Below are 25,272 nucleotides of genomic sequence, written 5' to 3' on the forward strand. Positions count from 1 at the left end.
GGGTTGCTGTTTTTTTTAAGGTAGTAATAATATTTTCTTTTCTTCTTGAGACAAAGTCTTACTGTGTAGCTCAGGATGGTCTGGAAGTCACTGTGCAGAGCATAAGATCTGCCTGCTGTGTTTGAATTAAAGGCATGCACTACCACACCCAGCCATGTTTTAACTGTATAGAAAAGCAATACTTTAGTGGTTTCCTTTTTATCACAGTGGGTGTTTAATACAACGTTTTGAGTATTGTTGGTGTGTGTTAGTTGCTTCTGTTTTGATGGAACAGTATAGCTGAAAGAAAAGGTTATTTTGGCTCGCTGTTCCAGAGAGATTTCAGTTCTTGGTGGGAAGGCATAGTGACAGAAGCAGCCCCACCCAATAGCAGTGGACTTGACTGATGGTAACTTCACGTAGTGGGGTCCAGGAGACGTACAGCAGGATGAAATCAGAAGCCGGTGAAACATTCAGAGGTCCTCCCTAACTGACCTATTTCCAGCCAGCATTCCCTACCTACCTCCTGAAGGTTCCATAACCTTCAAAATACCACCACCAGCTGGGGTCCAAATCTTCAAAACCTGAGCCTAGAGAATACCTTTCACATTCAAACCATTCAGGGTGCATATCTGTCATACATTTCCAGAAAGTGCTAAGCTTTCTTTCTACGTTGTTCAATGGGGTCAATCAGAAGGTGTTGAGATACTGTATGTAACAGTTAATAAAGTAGGGTTAAACTTTCAGTAATTGGGTAAATGGGGTAGCTAATTAACTAAACCTGAATAAGCCACCTTTCCTGGTAACTTAACACTGACCAAAGAAAATCATCTGTAGTTGTCAGGTGCTGACTTGTTTCAGTATTTACAAAATGACATCGTCACATTTCAAAAAGGGAAAACTACCCTGGTTTGTTGAAGCTTTTTCTTGTCTACTGTACTATTCTTTAGGTCTTCCCAAAAAGTATCTCCTGGGAAAATACCAATAAATAAGCATGATGCTGACCTTGAAGATGAAGATTTTTCTCCAAGACCGATTCCCAGCCCTCACCCAGTGAGTCAGAAGGTAACACTCTTAAAATGAACGTACTTCAACTAGAAAACTTAAGTCTCTATAGTAAAGCACCTCATCCTTGTAGAAGTGTCATTCTGGCAATTATAAGATCATATCTCTATCTGGGATATGTGTATATATCCCAAAGGTGCATATAGTTAAGTAATAGTACATACATACTTTCACATATAGGTAATAATGTATACATAAGTATAAGAAAACTGAGGTTTCAGTTGGCCGGCTGTCCATGACCACACACCTAGTAAATAGTAAAACTGAAATTCCAGTCCTGGGGCTTTGGCTTCAGAATTTGGTGCTTTTAGCAATGACATACATAGACTTGGCATTCTGTGTCACCAGTGCTCAGAGAAAACATACTACTTGCATTTAGGGGTTAGTTACCATTAACCATTACTGGCCAAACTTTTTTTAATTGCTATAAACCAGTGAGCTACTTTAGAAATGTTTACCTTAATTGAAATGAAAAGAAATGGAAAAGGTTTTTTGTTTTTTGTTTTGTTTTTTTTTAATTGATATGGTTGCATTCTACTTTTAGAAGTCCACACCCACACTATTGGGTGTTTTAAATTTTCTCCAAGCATCACTTTCTCTTAACCCTCATTAAAATCTCCACCACTGCTTCAAAAAAATGACAGTGTATCAGATTTTATGTTCTCCCATCTTCTATTTAATATTAGTAGAAGTGTTACTTCTTTTTCTTTTTTCTTTTGGTTTTTTGAAACAGGGTTTCTCTTTGTAGCCTTGGCTTTCCTGGACTTACTTTGTAGACTAGGCTGATCTCAAACTCACAGAGATCCACCTGCCTCTGCCTCTGCCTCCCTGAGTGCTGGGATTACAGGTGTGTGTCATCAAGCCTGACTGAGTGTTACTTCTTTAAGGAATATTAACACGGCTGTTGTGTTTATTGAAGCATTCTGCCTATAGTAATTTTTTTTGGCAGAGTGAAGATAAGAAACTCTAGTACAGTGCACTTCCACTTGTCTAATCTAGATAATTTTAATCAATGTCATAATAAAGGTTCCCTTTTAAATAAGTCTAGGAGCTGGGGTGGTGATGGCATATGCCTTTAATCCCGCTTAGGAGGCAGAGGCATGGATTCTGAGTTTGAGTCTAGCCTGTTCCACATAGTGAATTCCAGAACAGCCAGGGCTATCATAGAGAGATGTGGTCTCAAAAAACTAAATAAGTTGGGGAATATTTTTGTATATGTGAGGGCAACAACTTCGTTTTTTGTGCTCACAGTTGTATTTTTACTGCCTGCCATGTACCCAGAAAATATTGGTTGATGCTATAAATAATGAACAAATCTTAATATGTAATTGGATATTTTTGGCAAATGCTTGTCTAAGGAAAATAGAGCAAATAAATTTCCGAAGAATTTTCTCTTTGCTTCCATTTATAGATTTCTAAGATTCAGCCATCTGTTCCTGAACTTTCACTTGTGTTGGACAGCAACTTCACAGAGTCAAGCAATCACTCTAACCCGTTGGAAGTGATGAATATGGAGAATTTTTTGTTGATGAAGCCATCGCAGCATGAGCTTTGTGATGACAAACACAGTTCAGAAGCTGACGCTGGGGAGCCTTCCCTGAAGGGAATACCAAATCAGTTAAGCCAGGACACTGCTTTGAGACAGTGTGGAGGGAGGCAACCATCTTGTAAGAAAGAGAGCCCCCACCTCAGGAACACTAATGCTCAACCATCTTTCAGTGTACCATCTCCTGATGTATCCGAGAAACCTCAAGCAGTTTCTGCTGGGAGCATGCAGAATGAAGACTATCCTGTGAGACCTTCCACATTGAATTCTAGGCAGCCCTCTTTTGCTTCACACGCCCACCCACACAATTTTGTTTTTTCACCCCATACTTCAACAAGACCAATGGAGCATCAAGTACCTACACCTTTGCCGCCATCTTACTATTCCACAAACATCTGTAGCTGTTGTCAGCATCATGGCCATATTCAGTATAGTACAATCAATTCTTGGCAGGGAAATACAGTAGGGTCCATTCAGGACCTCCACTCTGAAGCCCTTCCAAAACATGCATTATTTCACTCAAGTGGATGTCCGTCTCTGTGTCATAAAGCCATCTTCTCTTCCAGTAGCCCTGTGGCCACGAAACCTCAGGGAGGCATGGGCAGTTTTTCTCCCCACAGCAATGAAGACCCATCCCCTGTGGCAGGACCTTCACACATGGACTCATGTGTGCCACAGCCTTGTGCCATGTGCATGCACACACCCAGCACAGCTCCAGATAATGGCATGATGGGACTATCTCCTGATGCATATCGATTTGTCACAGAGCAGGACAGACAGCTGAGGCTACTTCAGGCCCAGGTTTGTATGGAACTTTCTCAGTACTCTTAGATTCTAAGATATTTCCTCAGTATCTGTCAGCTCTACAGTGATAAGCTTTATAGAGCTGTAGACCTTAGCCGCTGAGTTCTAGTCCCTCTTGTTTTGCAGATAAAGCGAGTGTTAGAGAGAATAACCTAACTCCGCTCCATATTATCGGTTAATAGGACAAGGACCAGAGAGCAAGCTTTCCTTCTATCTCTGTATCCTAATCTACAACATAATCACATTTTCTTTCAGTTTTCTCTAAACCTTTATTATACAGCTAAATCCAAAGGCTGGCAGGTTGCTAGTTTGTAAGCCTTTGTGTATACTCATCTGAGCCAGTGACTCTTTAAGACCTTACTTGCTACTGTATTTGAGACCAGTTACTAAATAAGAGAGCAGTTTAGAACCACTGCTTATTTTTATTTGTATGTGTTGGTTTTTTGAGACATGGACTCATAAGGCCTAGGCCTTGAACTTTTCATCCAAGAAGCTAGGTCTTGAACATTTGCTCTTCTGTTCCCACCTACCCTGTACTGGACTACAGATTTGCACCACCACGTCTAGCTGTCCATGTCTGTAAAAAGGCCTGTTCCACTCATTTTACTCTGCAATATTCCCTTTCTTCAGGACTTTTATTACAGGGTTCCTAAATTTTTAATTTATCCTTATTCAAAGTTTAGTCTGATTTTGCCTTTTCCCCCCCTCTATCACCGTTTGTCCACATACATATCGCAAACCAGTTCTTCTCTTTATAACCAATGCTAGTGAAAATTACTTGAAGTGTATGTTTCATATTTTTTTTCTTGGCCCTGTAACTATACAAATACAACTCTGTATAATCTGTTATTTAGAAAATTCTTTGTTTTAAAGCATTTTTAAGGCCATTCTAGGCTCTTATGAGTCTCTACTTTAAAAAGGGGGTGGAGAGATGGCTCAGCTGTTAATATAAAAAGTTAAATAAAATTTTTAAATCTTTTATAAAATTGCATTTTAAAAAAAGATAAAGGTTTTCAAATTCTGCATAAAATTTTTCTGATAGAAACACCTGATAAAATTAAGTGTATGTGTGTAGTGCTGCGTGAGTGTTTGTGAGCCATATGCATGCCTGTGCCAGAGGAGGAGAGGGCATTAAATCCCTGAAGCTAAGTTACTGGTGGGTGGGTGACAGCTGATGCCAGTGCTGGGAGCCATCTCTCCAGCCCCAGCTTTTCTTTTTAAATAGACGGAAATTCTCTGAGATTTATGTAAATTTGGACTTTAATAAATCATTAAAGGCTAAACCAAAAATGTTAATATAGTAAATAATATTTTCATATTGAAAAGGACTATCATTTATTTTGTCTTGCTTAAAAAAGATAAAACCTAAAGAGAGACGTCTGAAGAGATGGCTTAGTGGTTAAGAGCACACTGGTTTTTCATCCAGAGGTCCTGAATTCAATTTCCAGCAACCACATGGTGGCTCATAACCATCTATAAGAGTCTGATGCCCTCTTCTGTCATGCAGATGTACAGGAAGACAGAACACTCATGTGAATAAGTGAATAAACCTTTAAAAAGAACTGTAGTGATCCATTAGACTGTTTAGAAACCTTAGCTACTTACACTGTATGTTTATTGACTTGTGAGTTCTCATCTAAATAATCATTACATGAAATATGACAGAAAATTTTTTTCCTCATAATTTTTCCCCCTTTAAAGGAACTCTGGCTGTGGTGCACATGTGTGTGCGTGCATGTGGAGGCCTAGGGTCAGCCTTACATGTTCCCTCAGAAGCTGTCCACCTTGTATTTATCATCATCATCATTAACAACATTATTATTATTGACTGATGAGAACAGTTATTTTGTAGATTACAGCAGTTTCAGAGTAATACATACTATGAGTGGATTAAAGCTTTTACAAACATCTAAATACGAATTGAAGGAACAGGAGTCACACACTGAAACTACGGGCAGCCGTTTCCTCTAGAAAGAAGAGTTGAGATAGCCGAAGAGGATAATGCGATGTTTTAAGAGGATAGTTTGATGTTATTGATGCATTATTTCCATATCACACAATTTGCCTACTTGAAGTGTATAATCCAGTGGTTCTTTGTGTTTTTTAAGTGTTTTCGAGACAGTCTCAGTGGGACTTGGGGTTTAGGCTGGGCTGGCTGGTCAGAGAGTCTGAGCGATCTGCCTGTTTCCACCTCCTCAGTACTCCCATTGCAGGTGCACATGACACCTGGCTTGTACTGGTGCTGGGGATAAAGCTCCAGTTCTCACGTTTGCACGGCAGGCACTGTACCAGCTAAGCTATTCCCCAACCCCAGCCAACTTCCTGACAATTTTCCTGTGAGTGCAAAAGAAGTTTATTGCAGTGGGTCATCTTCTGAGGGTACACATGGCCTTTCTAATTGTTTTTTTCTGTTCTGTCAGCAGTTTGACCTTTCTTCTATTGTAGTTAATGCACCTGATACTTGTAATTTGTTTTAAGTACATTTTTATGTATTTATTATTTATTTGCATCTCTAAATTGGCCTTAGTGGCTCAGCCATCTTTCCAGCCCACTTTATTTGCATCCTCTATTTACATTTTTAGTTGCATATGTGCTAACATTACAGTACCATAGACATAATCTTAAAAAATTTTTTTTGTTCCCTTTGCGTGTGCTTATGTTGTACATGTGAATGGAAAAGGGTCAAGGAGTCAGTTGTCTCCTTCCAACACATGAGTCCTGGGGATCAAACTCGGGTATATCAGGCTTGGCAGCAAATGCCTTAACCCACTGAGCCATCTCACTGTCCCTCTAGAAGTAAATTGTGAAGTCAAAGAAAATGGTGTTTGTTTGTTTGTTTGTTTGTTTTTTTAAGTTCTGAGATACCCAGACTTGGGTTGGGGATATAGCTCAGAGGTGGAGCACTTGCCTAGTAATACAAAAGGATGCTCAAACTTGCTTCTCTCCTAATAGTCAGTCTTTTTTGTATAATACTTAATGGAGTGGGCACATGAATTGAACAGATTCCTTAGATTCTAATTCAGTTTCCAGCTGATATAGATGTTATGTAGCCTTAGAAAAGCAACCTTATTGATAATTATTTAGTCCACTAAAATTAATTAAACTAGTTAATCATAGTATAGGGGAAAAAATCAAAATATTTTCTTAAATATTTTAAAAATCAACAACAAAACAAATAAAGGTTGATATTTCTCACTCTAGTACATATTCAAGAATAATTGAAAACCCTGTGCATAAGCTGCTGTGGTGGTACACCAGGAGATGAAGGAAGTGGAAAATGATCTGAGAGGACAGCCTGAGCCACAGAGCGAGGTTTTAGGTCATCTGGGACTATTTAGCAGAGCCCTATCAAACCCTTGTATATAAATGTTCATCACAGTATCATTCACAACAGGCCAACCTATAAATAGCCTAGTGGTCACTCAACTTTTGATTGATGGGCACACTCAGTGGACATACCCCTACGGTGGAGTACTCAGCAGTCAAAATGGTTAACGTGATTAGTCTTGAAAGCTTTATGCAAAGAGAGAGAAGCCAGGCACCCAGCTTAGCTCTTGTCTGAGTGAAATGCCCAGAGTCAGCAAACACAGAGCTAGCAGGTGTGTCAGTGGGTACAAAGGGCGGGAGAGAGGGGGAGGAAGGAGTGACGGTGAATGGGTCTAGAGGCTAATGCTCTGGAATTAGTAGTGATTATTGTTTTATGTTTTGTGACTATACTATAAACTTCAGAATTGGGTGAATTCTAAGGTATGTCGATTACATCTCCATTTGAAAAGGAGGGAAGGCTCTTGGGTGTTGGGACCTCAGTTTTCCTACTTCCCATACAATCTCCACAGGTAACTAATGTTTCAAGCTTCTTCCCTGTACGATGCATTTTAACAGTACACTCTTGAAGGAATTGTGAAACTCACATCAAATCTGTGGTATGGGGTAGAAAAATGCACTGGTTAAGGGCACAGCTGCTCTTCCAGAGGACTGGATCCATTTCCCAGTATCCGCATGATGGGTCACAAGTGCTTGTAATTCAAGCCCCAGTGGGTCTAATGCTCTCTGGCCTCCAGGGCCACCATGCATGTAGGTGATGCAGATGAAACACCCATACACCTGAAATAAATAATCTGTGGGATAAGAACGAACCAGTCAATAACAGTATTAGCAATTGTTTGTTACTGTTTTGTTTCAGTGTGGCCATATATGAGCAATTTTGACTAAACTTTATAAAAAGTTATGTAAAATGCTTAATATTGGTACATGAAGCTCAGGGTATGCCTCCATCTCCATTCTTACTTGATTTTTTTTTTTAAGATTTATTTAATGTAGAAGAGTGCAAGTACATCTGTACACCAGAAGAGGGCATCAGATCCCTGTATAGATGGTTGTGAGCCACCATGTGGTTGCTGGGAATTGAACTCAGGACCTCAGGAAGAGCAGCTGGTGCGCCTAACCTCTGAGCCATCTCTCCAGCCCCTTACTTGATTTATAAATGAAGTAGTAATAAAATATATTGGTTTGGGGCCTGGAGAGACAGTTCAGCAGTTAAAAGTACTGTCTACTCCTCTACAGGTCCTGAGTTCAATTCCCAGCAACTACATAGTAGATCCCAGCCATCTATACTGGGATCTGATGTCCTCTTCTGGCATGCAGGTGGAACACCCATATACATAAAATAAATAAAAATAAAATATATTGGTTTGCAGTCTTTAAATAAAAAGTATGATTTGAAACCATTCAGACTTTCCATGTAAGTGTCAATTTATGAATAACTAACCACCTGTATGTTTCACTTTTAAAATTATACTTAGTGAAAGTGGGTTTTAGTAACCAATGATAATGGCTTCCCCACTAAATAAGTCTTGTGGTATGATTTAATTGTATTGTAAGAAAATACAGTTAAAAGTCCGCTCTGTAATGACTAGAGTATTTATAATTTTCCAAACTGTGCTACCGGTTTTGTTGATTACTGTTTTGCCTGTTTTTAATTAATTGATACAGATTCAGCGCTTATTGGAAGCACAGTCTCTAGATCCTGGCACCCCTAAGACGGTGGAAGGCACCGTGAAGGCCACAAAGCAAATGGAGCTGGTTTCCATGGGAGCACAGTCTTCGCCTGGCTTGCACATGAAAAAAAGTGTAAGCATTGCTGTGAGCACAGGTAACTATTTTTTTTTTCAGTTGTAAGAAATGAGTTTCTAGTGCTCACATTTGCCTTTTGAAAGAAAGGAACGGAGGAAGGAGATGGCTTAGTACAGTGCCTGCCAGACAAGCACGAGGATGTGAGTTCAGATCTGCAGCACCTTTGTAAAAAGCCAGGTGCAGTAACGTGCATCCATTATCCTAGCACTGGGAAGGCTGCAGCAGGAGGCTACCTGGAGCGTTCTGGCTGACACAGCATCTTGCCCAGTCAGTGAGCTCAAGTTCAGTGGAGAGTGGTAGAGAAAGACACCTAATAATGACCTCTGGCATCCACGTGCATTCCTGTGTGTGTGCTCACACTTGTACACATACACACGTACTCCACACTCATTACAGAACACACCCAAAGAAAGAAGAAAAAGTGTAATATTTTTCTGTCTTGTAAAATTCTGTATTTACTATACTGTTGTGCCTTTTTGTTTTTGTTGGGTGGTTGGTTGGCTGGTTTTTTTGGAGAGGAGAAGAGGAGTTCAAGATAGGGTTTTTCTTTTTTCTCTCAAGATTTATGTATATGAGTGATCTAGCTGCATGTACACCTGCATGCCGGGAGGGGGCATTGGATCACATTTTAGATGGTTGTGAGCCACCAAGTGGGTTGCTGGGGTTTGAGGTCAGGACCTCTAGAAGAGCAGCCAGTGCTCTTAATCACTGAGCCATCTCTTCAGCCCAAGATAGGGTTTTTCTGTGTAGCACAGGCTATCCTGGAACTCACTCTGTAGACCATGCTGTTTTCGAATACAACCTGCCTCTGCTGCCCAAGTGCTGGGTTTAAAAATGTGCACCACTACCGCCCAGCTGCTGTAGCTTCTTATCATCTGTTTCTATCACTAGATCAACTTCTTAGGATCTAGAAATGGCTTACCCACTTCTGTATCATTTATCATACATGGAAACTTAATATACTTATTGAAAGTGATAAATGAAGCCATTCACATGTTTGTGGGTTTTGTTTTGTTTGGGTTTGGTTTGGTTTTTTGAGACAGGGTCTCGATATAGTCCTGACTATCTGGAACTTACTATGTAGACCAGGCTGTCCTGGAACACCCAGAGAGCCTCCTTTCCTACCTCTGCTTCCCAAGTGCTGGAATTAAAGGCTTGTGCCACCAAACCCAGTTCCAAAACAAATTAATAGTCATTTTAACTAAGAGACTTATAGAAGTATATTCATTTTACATATACTTAATTTTCTCTGAAGGTATAGAGTAATCAAGACCTAACACAACTTTTCAAAATTCTTTTTTTTTTCCTGAAAGAATATGAATGTCAAGTTAAACCTTGATATTATTGATTTATTGTCATAAGATCACACAAGTAGAAAGTGTTTTCATGGTGGTGCATGCCTGTAGCCCAGGTGCTCTGGAAGGTCTTGAGTTTGTACCTTGTCTCAAAAACAAATAAAAAGAAAGGAAGAAAGAAACCATTTCAACTTAAATTTTTTGCTTCATGAAACCATTGCACTAAAGTGTTTACCAGGTTGGAGAGTGAACGTATATAGGTCAGGGTACAAGAGATTATTTGAGGTAGTGTCCAGATGAGTGTCTTAATTTTCTAAGTCTGTTTTTCTTTTTAGATTTATTTTATATGTGTGAGTATTTTACCTGCATATATGTATGTATGTTCACTAGCTGTATGTCTGATGCTAGCAGAGTTAGAAGTTACTAGATCCTGTGGACCTGGAGTTAAGGATGGTTGTGAATCACCATGTGGGTGCTGGGAACCCTAACCCAGGTCTTCTCTAAGAACAAGTGCTCTTAACCAGTAAGCCTTCTTTCCAGCCCCCAATTATTTATCCTTATCTGTAATGGAAAAGGTATGACTAGCATATCAAGCCTGTGCCTTCACAGAAGTGGTGAAGCTAGGTGAAAACAGAGTGAGTTTATGTAACAGAAATTAGAAGCAAATACTGTGTAGATAGGCTCTGACAATGCACAAACAACTCCTTACATTAGAGAAGCACTGGGTTGTTTTTAAGTGTGTGTGTGTTTTATGTGCGTGTGTACATGTGTGTGGGTATGCTCAGCCTGTATGAATACATGACAGAAATTGTTAGCAGTCTGTCTTCTCATTTGCTTCTGTGCTCTGCCTGTCTTTCTTTCTCTTTCTTTCTTTCTTTCTTTCTTTCTTTCTTTCTTTCTTTCTTTCTTTCTTTTCCTTCCTTCCTTTCTGTCTTTCTGTCTTTATCTCTCTGTCTTTCACTCTCTTCTTTATTTCTTTTTCTCTCCTCTCTCTCTCTTTATTTATTTTAGTTTTTCAAGGTAGGTTTCTCTGTGTAGCCATACCTGCTGGAACTCATTCTATAAACCAGGCTGGCCTGGAACTCAGAGATCTGTCTGCCTCTGCCTCCCAAGTGCTGGGATTAAAGGTGTGCACCACAGCCTGGCTGCTTTCTTTCATAAGAAAAGCTAGGCTACCAGCCAGCAGGTGGCTTTTACATGGGTACTAAGGATCCAAATTCAGATCCTTATGCAAGCAGTTCCCCAAAGCACTTGATTTTTAAATACTTACCTGACAGTATGTGTGGCTTCTGCACCTCTAACACAGTTTCTTAAAACAAAACCAGAGAACCTATGAATTTACAGTTCTTTTTTTTTTTTTTTTTATCCTGAGCTATTTCCATTTTATTTTGAGACAGACCTCTATTAATGTAGCACAGATTGGTCTTGGACTTGTTACATATTCCAGGCTGTACTCCATTCATGATGCTCCTGCCTCAGCTTCTTAAGTCCTGGAATTACAGGCATGCCACTGTACCTGAATTTGAGAAGCAGAGCCTCCTCTTGAGCACGCAGGATACATGTCCCCTGTCCCTTACCACTGGTTTTCTGTTTCCCTGACTTTTACCTACATCTCTTTGTGACATTTTTTTGGTAATTTGAAACTGTAATTTGTTAAGATAAAGTAGACGGCTTGTTGTTGTTGTTGTTGTTGTTGTTGTTGTTGTTAATTCACAAGTGCTTCATCTGACGTAACCCATGGATGCCAGAGAAGAACATCAGATCCCAGTTTAGACAGTTGTGAGCCACCATGTGGGTACTGAGAATTGAACTCGGGTCCTCTGGAAGAGCAACCAGTGCTCTTAACCACTTGAGCCATCTCTCCAGCCCCAGTAGATGGTTTTTACAGTATTACATTTATTCTTTTTCTAGTTGAATATTTTAGTATCTGAACTAATTTAACCCCCAGGTGCTAGTTTGTTTTGGAACACAGCAGGTGAAGATCAAGAGCCAGACTCACAGCTGAAGCAAGATGATACCAAGATTTCCAGCGAAGACATGAACTTTTCTGTTGATATTAATAATGAAGCAACAAGTCCTCCAGATAGCGCATCCTCGTTGAAAGCAGTTGACATTCCCAGTTTGGAAGAGAGCTGCCTTGCTGTGGAGGAGTCTAATCCGCCAGAGTCTAAGTAAGAGCCTTCTGCTCACTGTTTCACACCACTCACTTTTTTTTTTTTTTTAACATTTTCTTTCTTTGCAATGCTAACGATTGAATATATTTTATATTCGGGGGCTGTTTTTGTTTTGTTTGTTTGAGACAGGGTCTTTCTATGTAGCCCTGGCTGTCCTGGACCTCATTATGCATAGCCTGGTCTTGAACTCATAGTGATGTGCCTGCCTCCGCCTCCCAAGTGCTGTGCTGAGATTAAAGGTGCCTTCCTTTTTGCCCAGGTTAAAATGTGATTTTTACATTTATATACATAGTATAGAATAATTAAATTTGGCATTCAAAATTATGACCTCATACTTTTTGTGGTAAAAACATTTAAAATTTGCTCTGCAATTCTGAAATGCACCATGCACTGTTATTTATTACAGTCAGCAGTGTGTACATTTTCTTTCTCTTTGAGACATTGATATACTTACTGCATTTTCATTGATGTATTACATAGTGTCAGTATAACAGAGAATCTCAAAGAGAACTTTCTTCTTCTGTTCCCAATGTCAGTTGTTGGGTTTGTTAATCTCAGTGAATCACAACATCTTGAGACAGCTTCAGCATTCTGTGTGCTCAGGCCTCACTTTAGAGATTCTGGTAATACAGGGTTCAAAGGACTGTGCAACTATGTTTAAAAGAGACAACTAAATATTTATATATAAAATGTAATTTCATATGTTTATTTCAAAATCAGGAGATGAGGTGACTAAATGTAGAAACAAAGCCGGGCAGTGGTGATGCACACTTTTAATCTCAGCCCTCTGGAAAAGGCAAGCAGATCTCTGAGTTGGGAGGTCAGCCTAGTCTGCAGAGTCCAGGACAGCCAGGGCTACACAGAAAAACCCCAACTCGAAAAATCAAAAAACAAAACAGAAATTTGACAAAATGGAAAGTTTAAAAACATTGTATATGGTGTTTTGTTATAAACAGTTTTCACTTGTGTTTAGTGTTTTTCTATTATAAAATTTCCTATTAAAGTAATGATTCCAAAGTAATTTAGATTCTCAGTAAATTTGGCCAAATTTAGCAAAAGTTCTCTGAACTTTGAGCTTGTGCTACAACACGTGGCCCTTAGCGACCCAGCAGTGAGTAAAGCTGAGCTCCCGATCGCATGAGTTTAGCCGCATCAGCAATAAAAGTGAGATTGCCTCCTGGGGTGACCACTGCTTTGAAGAAAGTAAACCAGGGTGGCCAGAGGATGTGAGCTAGGATGGAGGTGGAGGTGACATACACGGACATATTCAGGAGAGTGGTAGAGCAAGGCTCCGCTCTAACATTTGAGCAGTGGTCTGAACAAGAAAGCCAGTCGTGACACTGTCTCAGAAGAATATTCTGGTTGCAGGAAATGGCAAGTGTATAAACACCTTGGTGTATGTGAGCTTACGGTGTCTAGAAACAGAGACACAGGCTGGACGTAGTGACTGAACAGGCAGGAGAGAGTAGGAAATAACGTCAGAGACAGAGAAGGGATCCAAATTGGATAAAACTTTGTGGGTTTTGGATGATTTTTTTCCATCTTCTTTAAAATAAGGGGTTAGACAGTGTTGTTCTGTAATCTGGTTTGCATTTTTTGAAGACACTTCAGGTGATTTTTGTGGAGAACTGAAGGTGGGATTAATAGTAGAAGTTGAGAGGCTGTTGTACAAAGAACAGTGGAATGAAGGTGCTGTGGCCTAGTTTTGAGGGTTAGAAGGATACCTCAGGCAGGGTCATACGAACTTCTAGAGAAGAGAACTCGGATGTGAAGTAAATAGCATGGGAAAAACAGACTTTATTTTTTTTTTTCAAATTAAAAGCTTTCTCATACTAATTGTTATTTAAAATTATTGATTATATAATAGTTAAACCAATGAATATGTGTCTCCAAAAAGCTAATAGAAACACCTACTTTTTATTCCATATCTGTTTTAATGACAGATTTTAACTAAATATTCATTGTGTATACCAGTTTATTTAAAAGTCTTTGTGAACATGTGTACATCTCCCCAGCTAGACTGAGTTCCTAGAACAGTGTGGTAATGGTGTTAGCTCACTCATTCATTCATTCATTCAGACAGTCTAGCTGTCCTAGAACTTGTTATGTAGCACAGGCTGGCTTTGAACTTGTGATCCTCCTGCCTCAGCCTCCTCCTCCTTACAGGTGTACAGTACCATGTCCAGCTCATGTTAGATTCTAAATAAATGTTTACTGACAGAGCCCCAAGTCTGTGTTATTTGGAATAATGTCAGAAACTCAGAGAGTGTACCTTTTGTCCTCCTTGACTTAATTCATTTTTTATGTGTGTGAGTATTTTACTTGCATGAATATCTGTGGAGCATGTAGTGGCTGTCACCTGCAGAGGTCAGAAGAGGGCACGGGATCCCCTGGAACTGAAGTTACGGATGGTTATAAGCCACCATGTGGGTGCTGGGAACCAAACCCAGGTCCTCTGGAAGAACAGCCAGTACCCTTAACCACCGAGTCATCTCTTCAGCCCCTTCCTTGACTTAATTCTGTACAGAATTCTTTCTAGCATTGTTAAAGTTTTCAGATCTTTGAAGATCTTCAATCCTTTGGTAGTTACTTCAGAAAAAGACCTAATTTAACTGATAGAATTAAAAAGGGAATTGCTTTTTCAAGAACACTTAATCATCTCCATTGATTGTAACACATACAAGATGTACATCTAGTCCCTTTTATTTTTTCCAGCATATAATGTATTGACTTAGAATCAATACGATCTCTAGGCTAGATGTGGTGGCATTTAGAATACGGAGGCAGGCAGAACAGTCATGAGGATGAGGCCAGCACAAACTACATAGAAAGACTCTGTTCTAAAAACCATCTTCAGAGCTGTCCATGGTGGTTTTGCTGGTCTGTGGTCGTCCCTGCTGAGTATTCTCTTCAGTGTCCCTTAGCTCTCCAGGCTCCAGTTCCTCTTGGACATCTGCAGATAATCTTTGTTGTGTTGGGACAAGATACGTTTATTGCTGTGCAGCTTAATTGGTTATTGATTGCTTTTTCTCAGTGGAAAGTGGTGGTTTAAGGCATCTGTAGAAACACTGTTTAAGACAATCTTTTTAAGAAGCCATGCTGTGGATATATTGACATATTGGAATCATCCTTTGAATTTTTGTTTTAATCTTAAATTTTTTGAGGTTTAAAATCTTCCACGTCATCTTTTTCAGCTTTGGTTTTTATTTACTAGTTTAGACACTCAGATAAATGTGTATGTGTGTGATGTGTGTGTGTGTGTGTTTTCAAGACAGGGTTTCTCTGTGTAACAGCTTTGGCTTTCCAGGAACTCTTTGTAGACCAGGCTGGCCTCAAACTCAGAGCTTCTCCTGCTTCTGCCTCCCAAGTGCCCCTGGGATTGGAGGTATGTACCACTCTCGCCTGGCTATAAATCTTTTTTGTTTGTTTGTTTCTTTGTTTTCGAGATAGGGTTTTTCTGTGTAGCCTTGACTTTCCTAGACTCTCTTTGCAGACCAGGCTGGCCTCAAACTCACAGCCATTGTTCTGCCTCTGCCTCCCTGAGTGCTGGGATTACAGGTGTGCTCCACCGTGCTTAGCACTTGGTTTGGTTTGTTTTTTTAATTCTTGAGCACACAATATATCTCAGTGATTATGAGCACGCTCTCTGGTCTGAGCGTCCAGTTTAAGTCATGGCAGTATGGCCATGGACTGTTCTTGTGATCCCCATTTGACTGTTTTCGCATGTGTAAGATGGAAATAATAGATTCTGATTATTGTGAGGATTAAATGTTTATATGGAAAACAGTCAGCACAGTTGTCTGCAGCTGTGTAGCCAGCGTACAGTTGACAGTGAATACTGAGAAACTATTATGTGGCTCAGTTTCAGAGGTTTCAGTCCTAGTAGATGGCTCCATTGCCTTGGGCCTTTAATGCAGCAGGATACAGAGAACCTGAGCTCTTGAGAGGGCTTTGTCCTGATTTTCTTTACCCTGACCGCCAGCTGATTAGATGGTGCCTGGCCTTATCTTCAGCATTTTTAAAAATTGAATGTTTTAATTTTATAAGAACACCACTTCACATAAACACAAAATACAAAATGACAAGTATATTTAGGGTCATTTCAGAGTCATATTCTAACACAGTACAATCCAAAGAAGAAGGGTAAGAAAATATTAAACTTTTGTTTAAACCATGTTTCTATAAGAACAAAAACTTTGTATATAACGTAAACACTATAGTTCATAACATGCAGTAATCTTGAATCTGAGCCACAGCATTTCCGACAGCTTTCATTGAAGTATCAAAGTGTGATGAGCATGCTCAGTGTGTGTGCTGTATGTTCAGAACAAAGGTTGCAGTGAAGTCATATGATGTGGTATTGACTTTACCGTGGGATGCTTGTTAGTGGCCTGAAACTGAGGATTCTGCTTCTGCCTCCCAAGTGACAAGACTGCACTCATTGGGGCTGGAGAGATGGTTGAGCTGTTAAGAATGCTTACTGCTTTCTAGAGGATCTGAGTTTGGGTCCCAGCACTCATTGTCAGGTGGCTCACAGCTGCCTGCAACTCCAGTCCAGGAGGACCCAATGCCTCTGGCCTCCACAGATATCCACACATACCAACACACATATATACATGTGATGTAAAATAAATCTTTGGAGGCTGCAGAGCTAGCTCAGGGGTTAAGAGTACTAGCTGTCCTTACAGACAACCCTGGATCTTTTCCTAGCTCAGATATCTAACACCTGGACCGTTAGTTCTGGGGGCCTGACTTGGTCTGGCCTCATTGGGCCCTTGCATATACACGGTGCACGTAAACTCACACAGACACACAAACACACAAATAACTAAAAGATTCCATTCGTGCCAACATGTCTATTTTTTTGCAAGCGCCATGTTCTAACTAGAAATGTGCTTATAATGCTGCTTCTCCCAGTTGTTACTATTTTTATTTTGAAAGTAATAAATGCTCTAAAGTTGAAAAAACAAAAACAAAGAAGAAATACTACCAACTAAATAATGTGATTAATAATTGTGGCTTATGAACCTTGAATTGACAAGGATCTTTTCTATTTGAAAACTTGAAGTGAGAAAATTATATATTTGAAAAGTTAAGATATCCTAAAAGGTTTTCCTGCATCCGATGTAGACAATGTCAGTAGCTTGTTTCTAGCCTTCAGTGAAAACCATCTTAAATGAGACAGTAACTTGAAACAGTGCTGTGGTTGGTTTATATGCAGACTGTCAGGACGGTATGCCTTACTAAGAGTTGAATATAGAAACAAAGTGTTGCTTGGGTCTTACCACTTTCTTCCAAAATCACTGCACTTCAGATATATGGTAAAAGTGTTTTCATAACTGTTAACCCTGCATGTCCTTTCAAGCAGCTCTCCAGAGCAGAGCAAAGAACCTGATGTGCCTGTGTTCTTCCCAAATGCTTTGCTGGCTGAGAGTGTGAGCATGTGCTTACAGACTGCACCAACAGAGGAAGCCAGAAACAGCACTGACTCACCCAGGGGACCAAAAGTTGAGCCTTCCTGGCCATCAGATAACCAGAAAATTTGCCAGGACTTGTTGGTAAGTGTAGACCATTTCTCCTTTTGTGAAGTGGTTATTTAATGTAGGAAATACTAGTTTAGCTTTCCCCAGATTTAAAATGATTGAGACCTTTTTAAATAGAATCATTTTTGGCTATTTAACAAGATGTAACTATTTAGCTTTTCACAAATTTTGATAACTTACGAGCTTTCTAGTCATCAGATACTAGATACAAGAACAAATAATCTTTATTTTAAGACTACATATGTTAAACCAGGTGCAGTGGTGCACACCTGTAATCCCAGCACTCAGGGAGGCAGAGGCAGGTAGATCTCTGTGAGCTTGAGGCCAGCTGGTCTACAAAGTGAGTCCATGACAAGCAAGGCTACACAGAGAAACCCTTTTTCAAAAAACAAGAAACAAATATTACTATTCTGCCAAAATTATTCTGAAACAAGAGGGGGGAAAAGACAAGCAACTTGAGTTTGTGAGGAATTTGAAAATAGTGGAATATTTATGATGTTATTAATTGATTTCAGTTCAAGTAGGCAGATAATTAATATTTAGCTTAGTCTAGAAAAAAAAAGATTTGCTCTGTATCACACTCAAGGCCAGCCTGGTCTACATAGTAAGTTCTAGAACAGCCAAGGCTACACAAAGAAACCCTGTCTCAAAAAACAAAAAAGAAAAAAGCAACTACCACCAAACAACTAAGCCAGCAACGGTGGCTCATTTTTCTAATAATAGCACTCAATAGGCAGAAACAGGCATATCTCTGAGTTGGAGGCCACCCTTGACATTTTGTTTCTTTAAAAAAAAAAAAGAAAGAAAGAAAGACAAACTTGTATAATTGCAAGTATACTGGGTACTTCATGAAATTTGACAGGACAATACTTAGCCTTCCTTGTGGCTTTATCCTAAAATCTTAAGGTTGAGGGCTAGAGGGGACTGCGTAGTTCACAAAGCTTGCTCTCTATTCGAGGACTGGAGGTTGATTCCCAGCACCCAGGTCAGGTAGCTCACAACCACTTACACCGCAGCTTTGAAGGCACCCACACACACACAGACATCCACAGAAATAAATAACAAGGAAATCTTTATTTAAAAAAGGGTCTTAAGATTGCTATTGAGTTTTAGATGCATTCTTTTTCATTCCATAGGGTCAAGTGAACCACCTACTGAATAACTCCTCCCAAGAAACTAATCAACCAGCTACCAAAGCCATAGTTGTCAACCATGAATGCACCAAAACCCAGACCACTCACCATGCAAGGAAAAATAAACACAATTCAGGACTGGTAGACAAAGATTGTGTGCTCAGTGCAACTATTAAACAGCTAAGGAGCCTCGGAGTGAAAATTGATTCTCCCACTAAAGTGAAGAAAAATGCCCAGAAAGTGGATCATGCCAGGTAACTTTAAGTTTTGTTTGAGAAGATGAATAAATGTTAGTATATTGCATGGACCGCCGCACCTCAGGTCTGCTGATTGGCCACTAACTGAGAGCCTCTGGATGTGAAGTGCAAATACCATCTTTACATTTTCCAGTCATCTAGTGGGAAAGAATACATAGAAAAGTTGACTGAGGGCTTTGTCCTATAAATTTAGTCTTTTATTGGTATCTTTCCTGCTAATAAAATACTGGAAAAGAGAAATGCGTTTTATTGGCGGTGTCTGGCAGTTCCACTGGAAGTGGTGGAGTGACACACCAGTTCCCGGTGTGCAGGTGCACACTGCTGTTTTGGCAGTGTGCAGCCAACTACTAGACCCTTCTGTTTAGTTTCCTCTCTCCCAAAGACAACCTCAGCATATAGACACCTGTTAAAAAGAGAATAAAATCTAAAAATTATATTGTTACTCCAGTAAGTTTTCTCATAATTGTTTCTGTTATTAAAAAAACTAACAATTTCGTAGTTTAAAGAACAGGCAACATTGGGGCAATGTAAAATGAAATATAAAAGTTCCCATTTCTTCAAACTCAATGTGTAGCATTTATGGTTGCTCCTAGAAATATTATTTGGGTATGTGCTGGGAACTGAACTGGGACCGTGAAGAGCAGCAAATGCTCTGTCTGCATTATGCCTGTACGCCAGAAGAGGGCATCAGATCCTTTTATAGATCATGAGCACCATGTGGGTGCTGAGAATTGGACTCTGGAAGAGCAGCCAGTGCTTGTAACTGCTCATCAAGCCCCTCTGATGCTTTCAATTGCTGTATTATATTGTGTTGTATCCATGTACTATAATATGTTGAACCCTCATTTCGCACTTTTGTGTACTGTTTAAAGCAGTTCTAAGTAAAGGGAATGCTTGGCATTCTTCAAGTAGTTGTTCAAATTAAACTCAAAAATGGGTGTTTTACCATTGCTTGCCAAATGGTAAAACATTTATATTCATTTTAATCTTTACCAGTAGTACAGGAAAATAAGGCTAACATTTTTGAAAGTTTTTCTCTTTGAAAAAAAAATACATTTATTTTTGTGTGTGTACATGCATGTGTGTGTGTGAGAGAGATCAGAGAATAACTTGGAGTCACTTCTCTACTTCCACCGTGTGGTCATTAGGCTTAGCAGCCAGTGTCTTTGCAAACTGAGCCACCTCAAAGGCCCTGATGGTTTTGTTTATATACTGAAAGATGAGAGATTCAAGCATCTGTGACCACAGTTTCTCCAGTTCAAGGGATCCAGGGCTCTCTTCTGTTCTTTAGGTACCAGGCACATATGTGATGCACATATGTACACACAGGCAAAACATTCATATACATAAAATTAAAATAACTCTAAGGGAAAAAAAGCATGAGAAAGAACTGCATATACCTGTGGGAATTCGAAAGTTCGTGTGCTTCCTGTGCAGCACGGTATTTGTTTGAAGAACTCGTTATATAGGCCAGGTTCATTGTTCTCTTGCCTCAGCCTCTCTTCCTGATTACAGGCATGATTAAGGCTCTTATGAGGGAGTGATTGTATAATACAGTGATGTCTTCTTTCCTTCCTTCTTCCTTCCTTCCTTTATTTGCTTTCTGTTTCGTTGTACTTTTTATTGCATTTTGGGTTTGTTTTCAGTTTTGTTTGTTTGTTTTGTTTTTGGAGGGTTTCTTTGTTGTTCTGGATGGGAGTTGGTATATGTGCTTTTTAATACAGTCTTGTGTAGCCAGTGTTGGTCTTGAACTGATTATTCTGCCTCGGGGCTGGGATAGCTGCAGCACCACACCTAGCTTGGTAACGTGTTTCTTCATGATGGCTATCGTATGTCCACGCTGTCAGTGTGAAACATTGAAACTGCCAAGTCAGTTAGTAATCTGTATTCTGTCTGAATGTGGCCCCTCCTACTTACAATGTATGCCCGGAATGTGTGTCTGCGCCATGAGGGCTTCAGTCTGAGTAGTCATTTACAAAGCCCAGTAAGCTTACAGCCAAAATGTTTGGGTTTCTTGCAGAAGGAAACTCTTACTATTTAAAATAAAGTAAATGCTGCCTTACTTTCTTGTGTCTTTCAGTGTTTTGGCATGCATCAGCCCAGAAGCAGTGATCTCTGGATTAAACTACATGTCGTTTGCTAATGTCGGCATGAGCGGCTTAAGCCCCACTGGTGTGGATTTGAGCATGGAGGCAAATGCCATAGCTCTAAAATACTTAAATGAAAATCAGCTGTCACAACTGTCTCTTGCTCGATCAAACCAAAATAACTGTGACTCATCTTTTGGCCTTCTACATATTAATTCAGATAAAAGCACGGTGGGGCTTAGCTTAGTTTCTCCAAGCAACATGTCATTTGCAACCAAAAAATACATGAAGAGATATGGACTCTTGCAAAGCAGTGACAACAGTGAGGATGAAGAGGAGCCTCCCATCCAGACAGGTAGTGAGAGTGACCATGTGTTGGACAGAAACCCAGCATGCAGACCTGCACAATTTGGTCATCAGAAAGAGCCTCGGAATGCCAGTGAAGTAGCTCAGTGTTCTAACTATGGCTCTGAGGACAAGCACATAGACATGCCAGTACTGAGAAATATCACAAACGAAGCTGTGCAGTCAAGAGCAACAGAGCACTTGAATGAAGATGCTGCTATTTCATTAAGGAATCTTAAACCAAACCCTGCAGTGAACCTCCGAACTGGAAAAGCAGAGTTTACACGACATCCTGAGAAGGAAAATGAAACAGACGTTGCAGTTTTTCCGGGGACCTTGCAGCCTCGTGAGGCTTTAAAGCAAATGAACAGCCTGAATTCCGTGGGCACCTTCTTAGATGTAAAGCGCCTCAGACAGTTACCAAAATTATTTTAACTCTTTACTCCTCCTTTGTGGTGTGAGGACAAGGTGTGTACTGAGGGCACTTAAGGAAGCCAGACCTTTGGGAATTTTGTTTGTTTATTTGTTTTTCCGAGATTGGGTTTTTCTGTGTATCCCTGGCTGGAATTCATTCGATAGACCAGGGTAGCCTCGAACTCAAAGAGATCCACCTGCCTCTGCTTTCCCAGTGCTAGGCAGGATTAAAGGCGTGCACCATCTCTGCTTGGCCATGACCTTTGGGATTTCTAATAGCTGTAAGAGTCTTGTTTCCTGTATAGTAACAGTCAGCAAGTGACCCAGTTGTGAGTTGGCTGGTTAGTGGGAAGGCTGGGTTTATTCAGCATCACTGAACCTAAAGCAGAAGCAAAACAATCCTACGATCAGGTACTGCAACCAATCAAGTTCATGTGTATCCCCCAAACCCAGGATGTTGCTTGTGCAATGGGCTCTGTTAATGAGTCCAGCGACTGAGCTGCACCCTCAACAGTAAGGTTTTGGGTCAGGGTCTCAGTATGTAGCCTAGGCTGGCTTCAGACTTAGAATCCTTCTGCCTTCCGCATCTGGCTTAGGTATGCACTTTACCCAGTGTCTGCTACATAATCATAGTAAGTTTCTGAACCAAGCAATTACATTAGACACAATACTGAATAAAGTGGAGAACTTTTCATTGCCTTGGTTGTTATTTGGTGAGAAGAGGCAGTGCTGGGGTTTGAACCCAGGACCACACACCTGAACTTTATACCATAGTCCATGAGGTGTTAATGTATACATTGATTTGCATTTTCGTGTATAGATGCATGAAATTATATCACACAGCTTCCACTAACCTAAGACACGTCCTCCCTCTAAACTTACCCTGATAGCCCATGGTCTTTTTACCATCACCAAAATGTTTTTATCATTTTAAAAATGTTTCATGAACAGAAATGTACTTTTAAAAAATTTAGCATTATATCTTTTTCAATTTACTGTCTTCGAATAATGTCCTGAGATCTACCCAGATGTTGCGTGTGTCAGTAATTCTTTACTTATTCTTTACTTCCGCTTCCCCCAAGTTGTTTCAAATTGTCATTTCTAAGGAAAAAAGGGGGGGGATCCTCATTCACTTGAAAGATGAAGGTTCCTGTTTAGGTTAAAATATTTTAACCTTTGCCTTGCATTAAAGTTTGGCTCATAAATTGAAAAAAAAAAACAGACTTCTGTTCTCTAAATGTTTTTCCTTCTCTCTGAGAAGGTTTATATGTTTACCCCTGACTGTCCTGGCACTCTGTAGACCAGGCTGGCCTCAGACTCAGAGATCCACCTGCCTCTGCCTCCCAGGTACTTGGGATTAAAAGCGTGCACTGCTGCCACCGTGGCTCCCCAAGACAGTTACTAATAGAGAACTATGTTGTTGTTATCAAGGCTAGGAGCCAGAGACCAGTTGGCACTCCTCTTCTTACACTGCTTCAGTCATAATCAAGACATAAGTAATGATGGTATTTCCCTGTGTTTCTACTTGGAATTTCCAGTAAGAGTAGAACTGTCAATGCCACTTAGACATATGCTCTTTTTAAATTGAGCCCTCTGAGTTTCACCCAGAAAGTGAATATGGCTGCAATATTTGTGCAGTGTTGCAATAATAGTGCAGTATTTGTATTGCACTATTGAAAACAGAATATTAAGCCAGGTGTGGTGGCACACGCCTTTAATCCTAGCTCTTGGGAGGCAAAGGCACGGGGGTCTCTAGGTTCTAAAGCAATGTAATCTACATAGCAAGTGCCAGGACAGCCAAAACTACAAAGAGAGACTTCGTCTCAAAACAAAAGAGAAAAAAGGTTAATGGATTAACCAACAGCCTCAGCAACTGTCTTACTTTTGCTATGAATTCTCTAACTTTTATGTGAAACAAGCTGTTTTTCTAGACAATACAAAGAACCTGAGGAAGAAATTAATTTACCATATTTGATTGAATGCTCCTGATAAAATGTTTATTCAAAAATGAGTTTAGAGCACAGATTAATTCAACAAAACATTTCTTTCAATTTAGTGCTTGTTAAGAAGCCTACTCTAGAAAGTTCTCTAAAGAAGCACTTTACTGTGGGAAGTAGGTGCCCTCGGTGGCTTTGGCAGAGGTGTCAGTAAGGGGAATTGGGCTAGAAGACTTGAGCTGCTCACCCCTGGAGTGGCATTTCTTAGGATCTCTGTCTCCTAGTCTCTTGCTGTTCATAAGATCATGGGTGCTGTTTTAATTGGAATACAAAAATGATGGAATTTATATTATCCAGCTTCTGCAGAATAAACTCATTGGTCTGGGTTCTGGCCAGTTGGTACATTGTTTCTCCTTCAAATGGCCCTCCCTCAGGCTCTTAAGAGCCCTGCTTATTGTGTTGTGTTTGTCTTCACCACCCTAGCCAGTGCTCAGTCCTGTGGAAGTCGGTGAGGACATGTTAAGGAAGCCTTGTAAAAGCTGCAAGGATTATAAAGAAAAAAGTTTTGTCATTTGATTAGATAATGAAAAGCCGCTGTGACTGCTTCTGTCTTTTTAGGAGTTGGCTGTGTGCTCAGGGCACCGCACCAGCACTTAGTAAAACACTGATTCTTTGAAGCTTCCTGTTGTTACCTTTTAGAATGAGATAACCCTGCTTACCCATGTAAATCACTATCGAAGTTCTAAGTTTCCTAACAACATTGAGAAAGAAAGCCTCCCTGATGCCAGAGAAATCCAGGAAGAGCTAGCTTCCTACTGGACATGGATCTGAATCTGGATTCAAATACTACTAATACTGCACTGTCCAGGCTGCCACTCCAATTTCCTTCTGGAAGGATTTTTTGCCCTTTAGCCAAGAGCAGAAATCACCATTTACTGAGTGTCCTAAAGGAGGCACTACCAGCTAGGGCTGAACTAGCACTGAGTCCGCTCTAAGGGCCCCAGATTAGCAGTCTGGGCTGTGTCCCTGCTCTCCCATTGTCACTGACAAGGGCAGGACTTTTACTAGCCTCCCAAATTGAGGGGCACAGTAAAGCTCAGAATTTGTAGACTTTGTATTTGTAGACTTGTATTTGTAGACTTTCTGCTTCCAAAGTGCTTTACCAGGTATTTCACCCCATATTCTTAAGCCTTACCAAACCTGTACAGCAAACATTTAACTCTTCTCCACAGAAGATAGAACTGAGCCAGAGTCAGTAGCCCACCATCCACAGCCTCTAACCATTAGCAATCGCCCGCTCCATCCTCCTCTACACCTGCACCTGTTGATCCTGCTAGGTACCGACCAATATGCTGAGCTTAATGATGAACGTTTTGTCAGAGCTCTGACCAGGGAGTGATGCAGATAACAGCAACACAGCCAGAGAAGTGCTCGTAGTTAGACTAGTAAGACGTTAGCACATTAGAAAAAGAAGGAAGGTTGTTCTCAGTATTCTAGGAAAACAACACTTTTTCTGGAGTCTTTTAGTGTCGTAAGAAAGAGACGGGGAAATGGAATATT

General features: G+C 40.2%; 1 protein-coding gene across 3 annotated transcripts in view; it reads left to right on the top strand.

Annotated features, from left to right (window-relative positions):
- Positions 1 to 24,098, top strand: part of Stil (STIL centriolar assembly protein) — a 46,948-nt gene extending 22,850 nt beyond the window's left edge. For 2 of the 3 annotated variants that reach the window (XM_060366167.1, XM_060366168.1), the window contains exons 11-17: positions 930 to 1,044; positions 2,456 to 3,391; positions 8,387 to 8,546; positions 11,771 to 11,993; positions 17,362 to 17,554; positions 18,676 to 18,926; positions 21,010 to 24,098. In XM_060366167.1, the coding sequence (XP_060222150.1) occupies positions 930 to 1,044; positions 2,456 to 3,391; positions 8,387 to 8,546; positions 11,771 to 11,993; positions 17,362 to 17,554; positions 18,676 to 18,926; positions 21,010 to 21,796 (2,665 nt within the window). In that variant the 3' untranslated portion in view covers positions 21,797 to 24,098. The remainder of the gene's footprint in view (positions 1 to 929; positions 1,045 to 2,455; positions 3,392 to 8,386; positions 8,547 to 11,770; positions 11,994 to 17,361; positions 17,555 to 18,675; positions 18,927 to 21,009) is intronic. The other variant, XM_021629391.2, reaches the window with a different exon arrangement.
- The last annotated feature ends 1,174 nt before the right edge of the window (positions 24,099 to 25,272 follow it).

The sequence above is a fragment of the Meriones unguiculatus genome, chromosome 12 (genome assembly GCF_030254825.1).
Source record: "Meriones unguiculatus strain TT.TT164.6M chromosome 12, Bangor_MerUng_6.1, whole genome shotgun sequence".
In the NCBI taxonomy this organism is placed as follows: Eukaryota; Metazoa; Chordata; class Mammalia; order Rodentia; family Muridae; genus Meriones; species Meriones unguiculatus.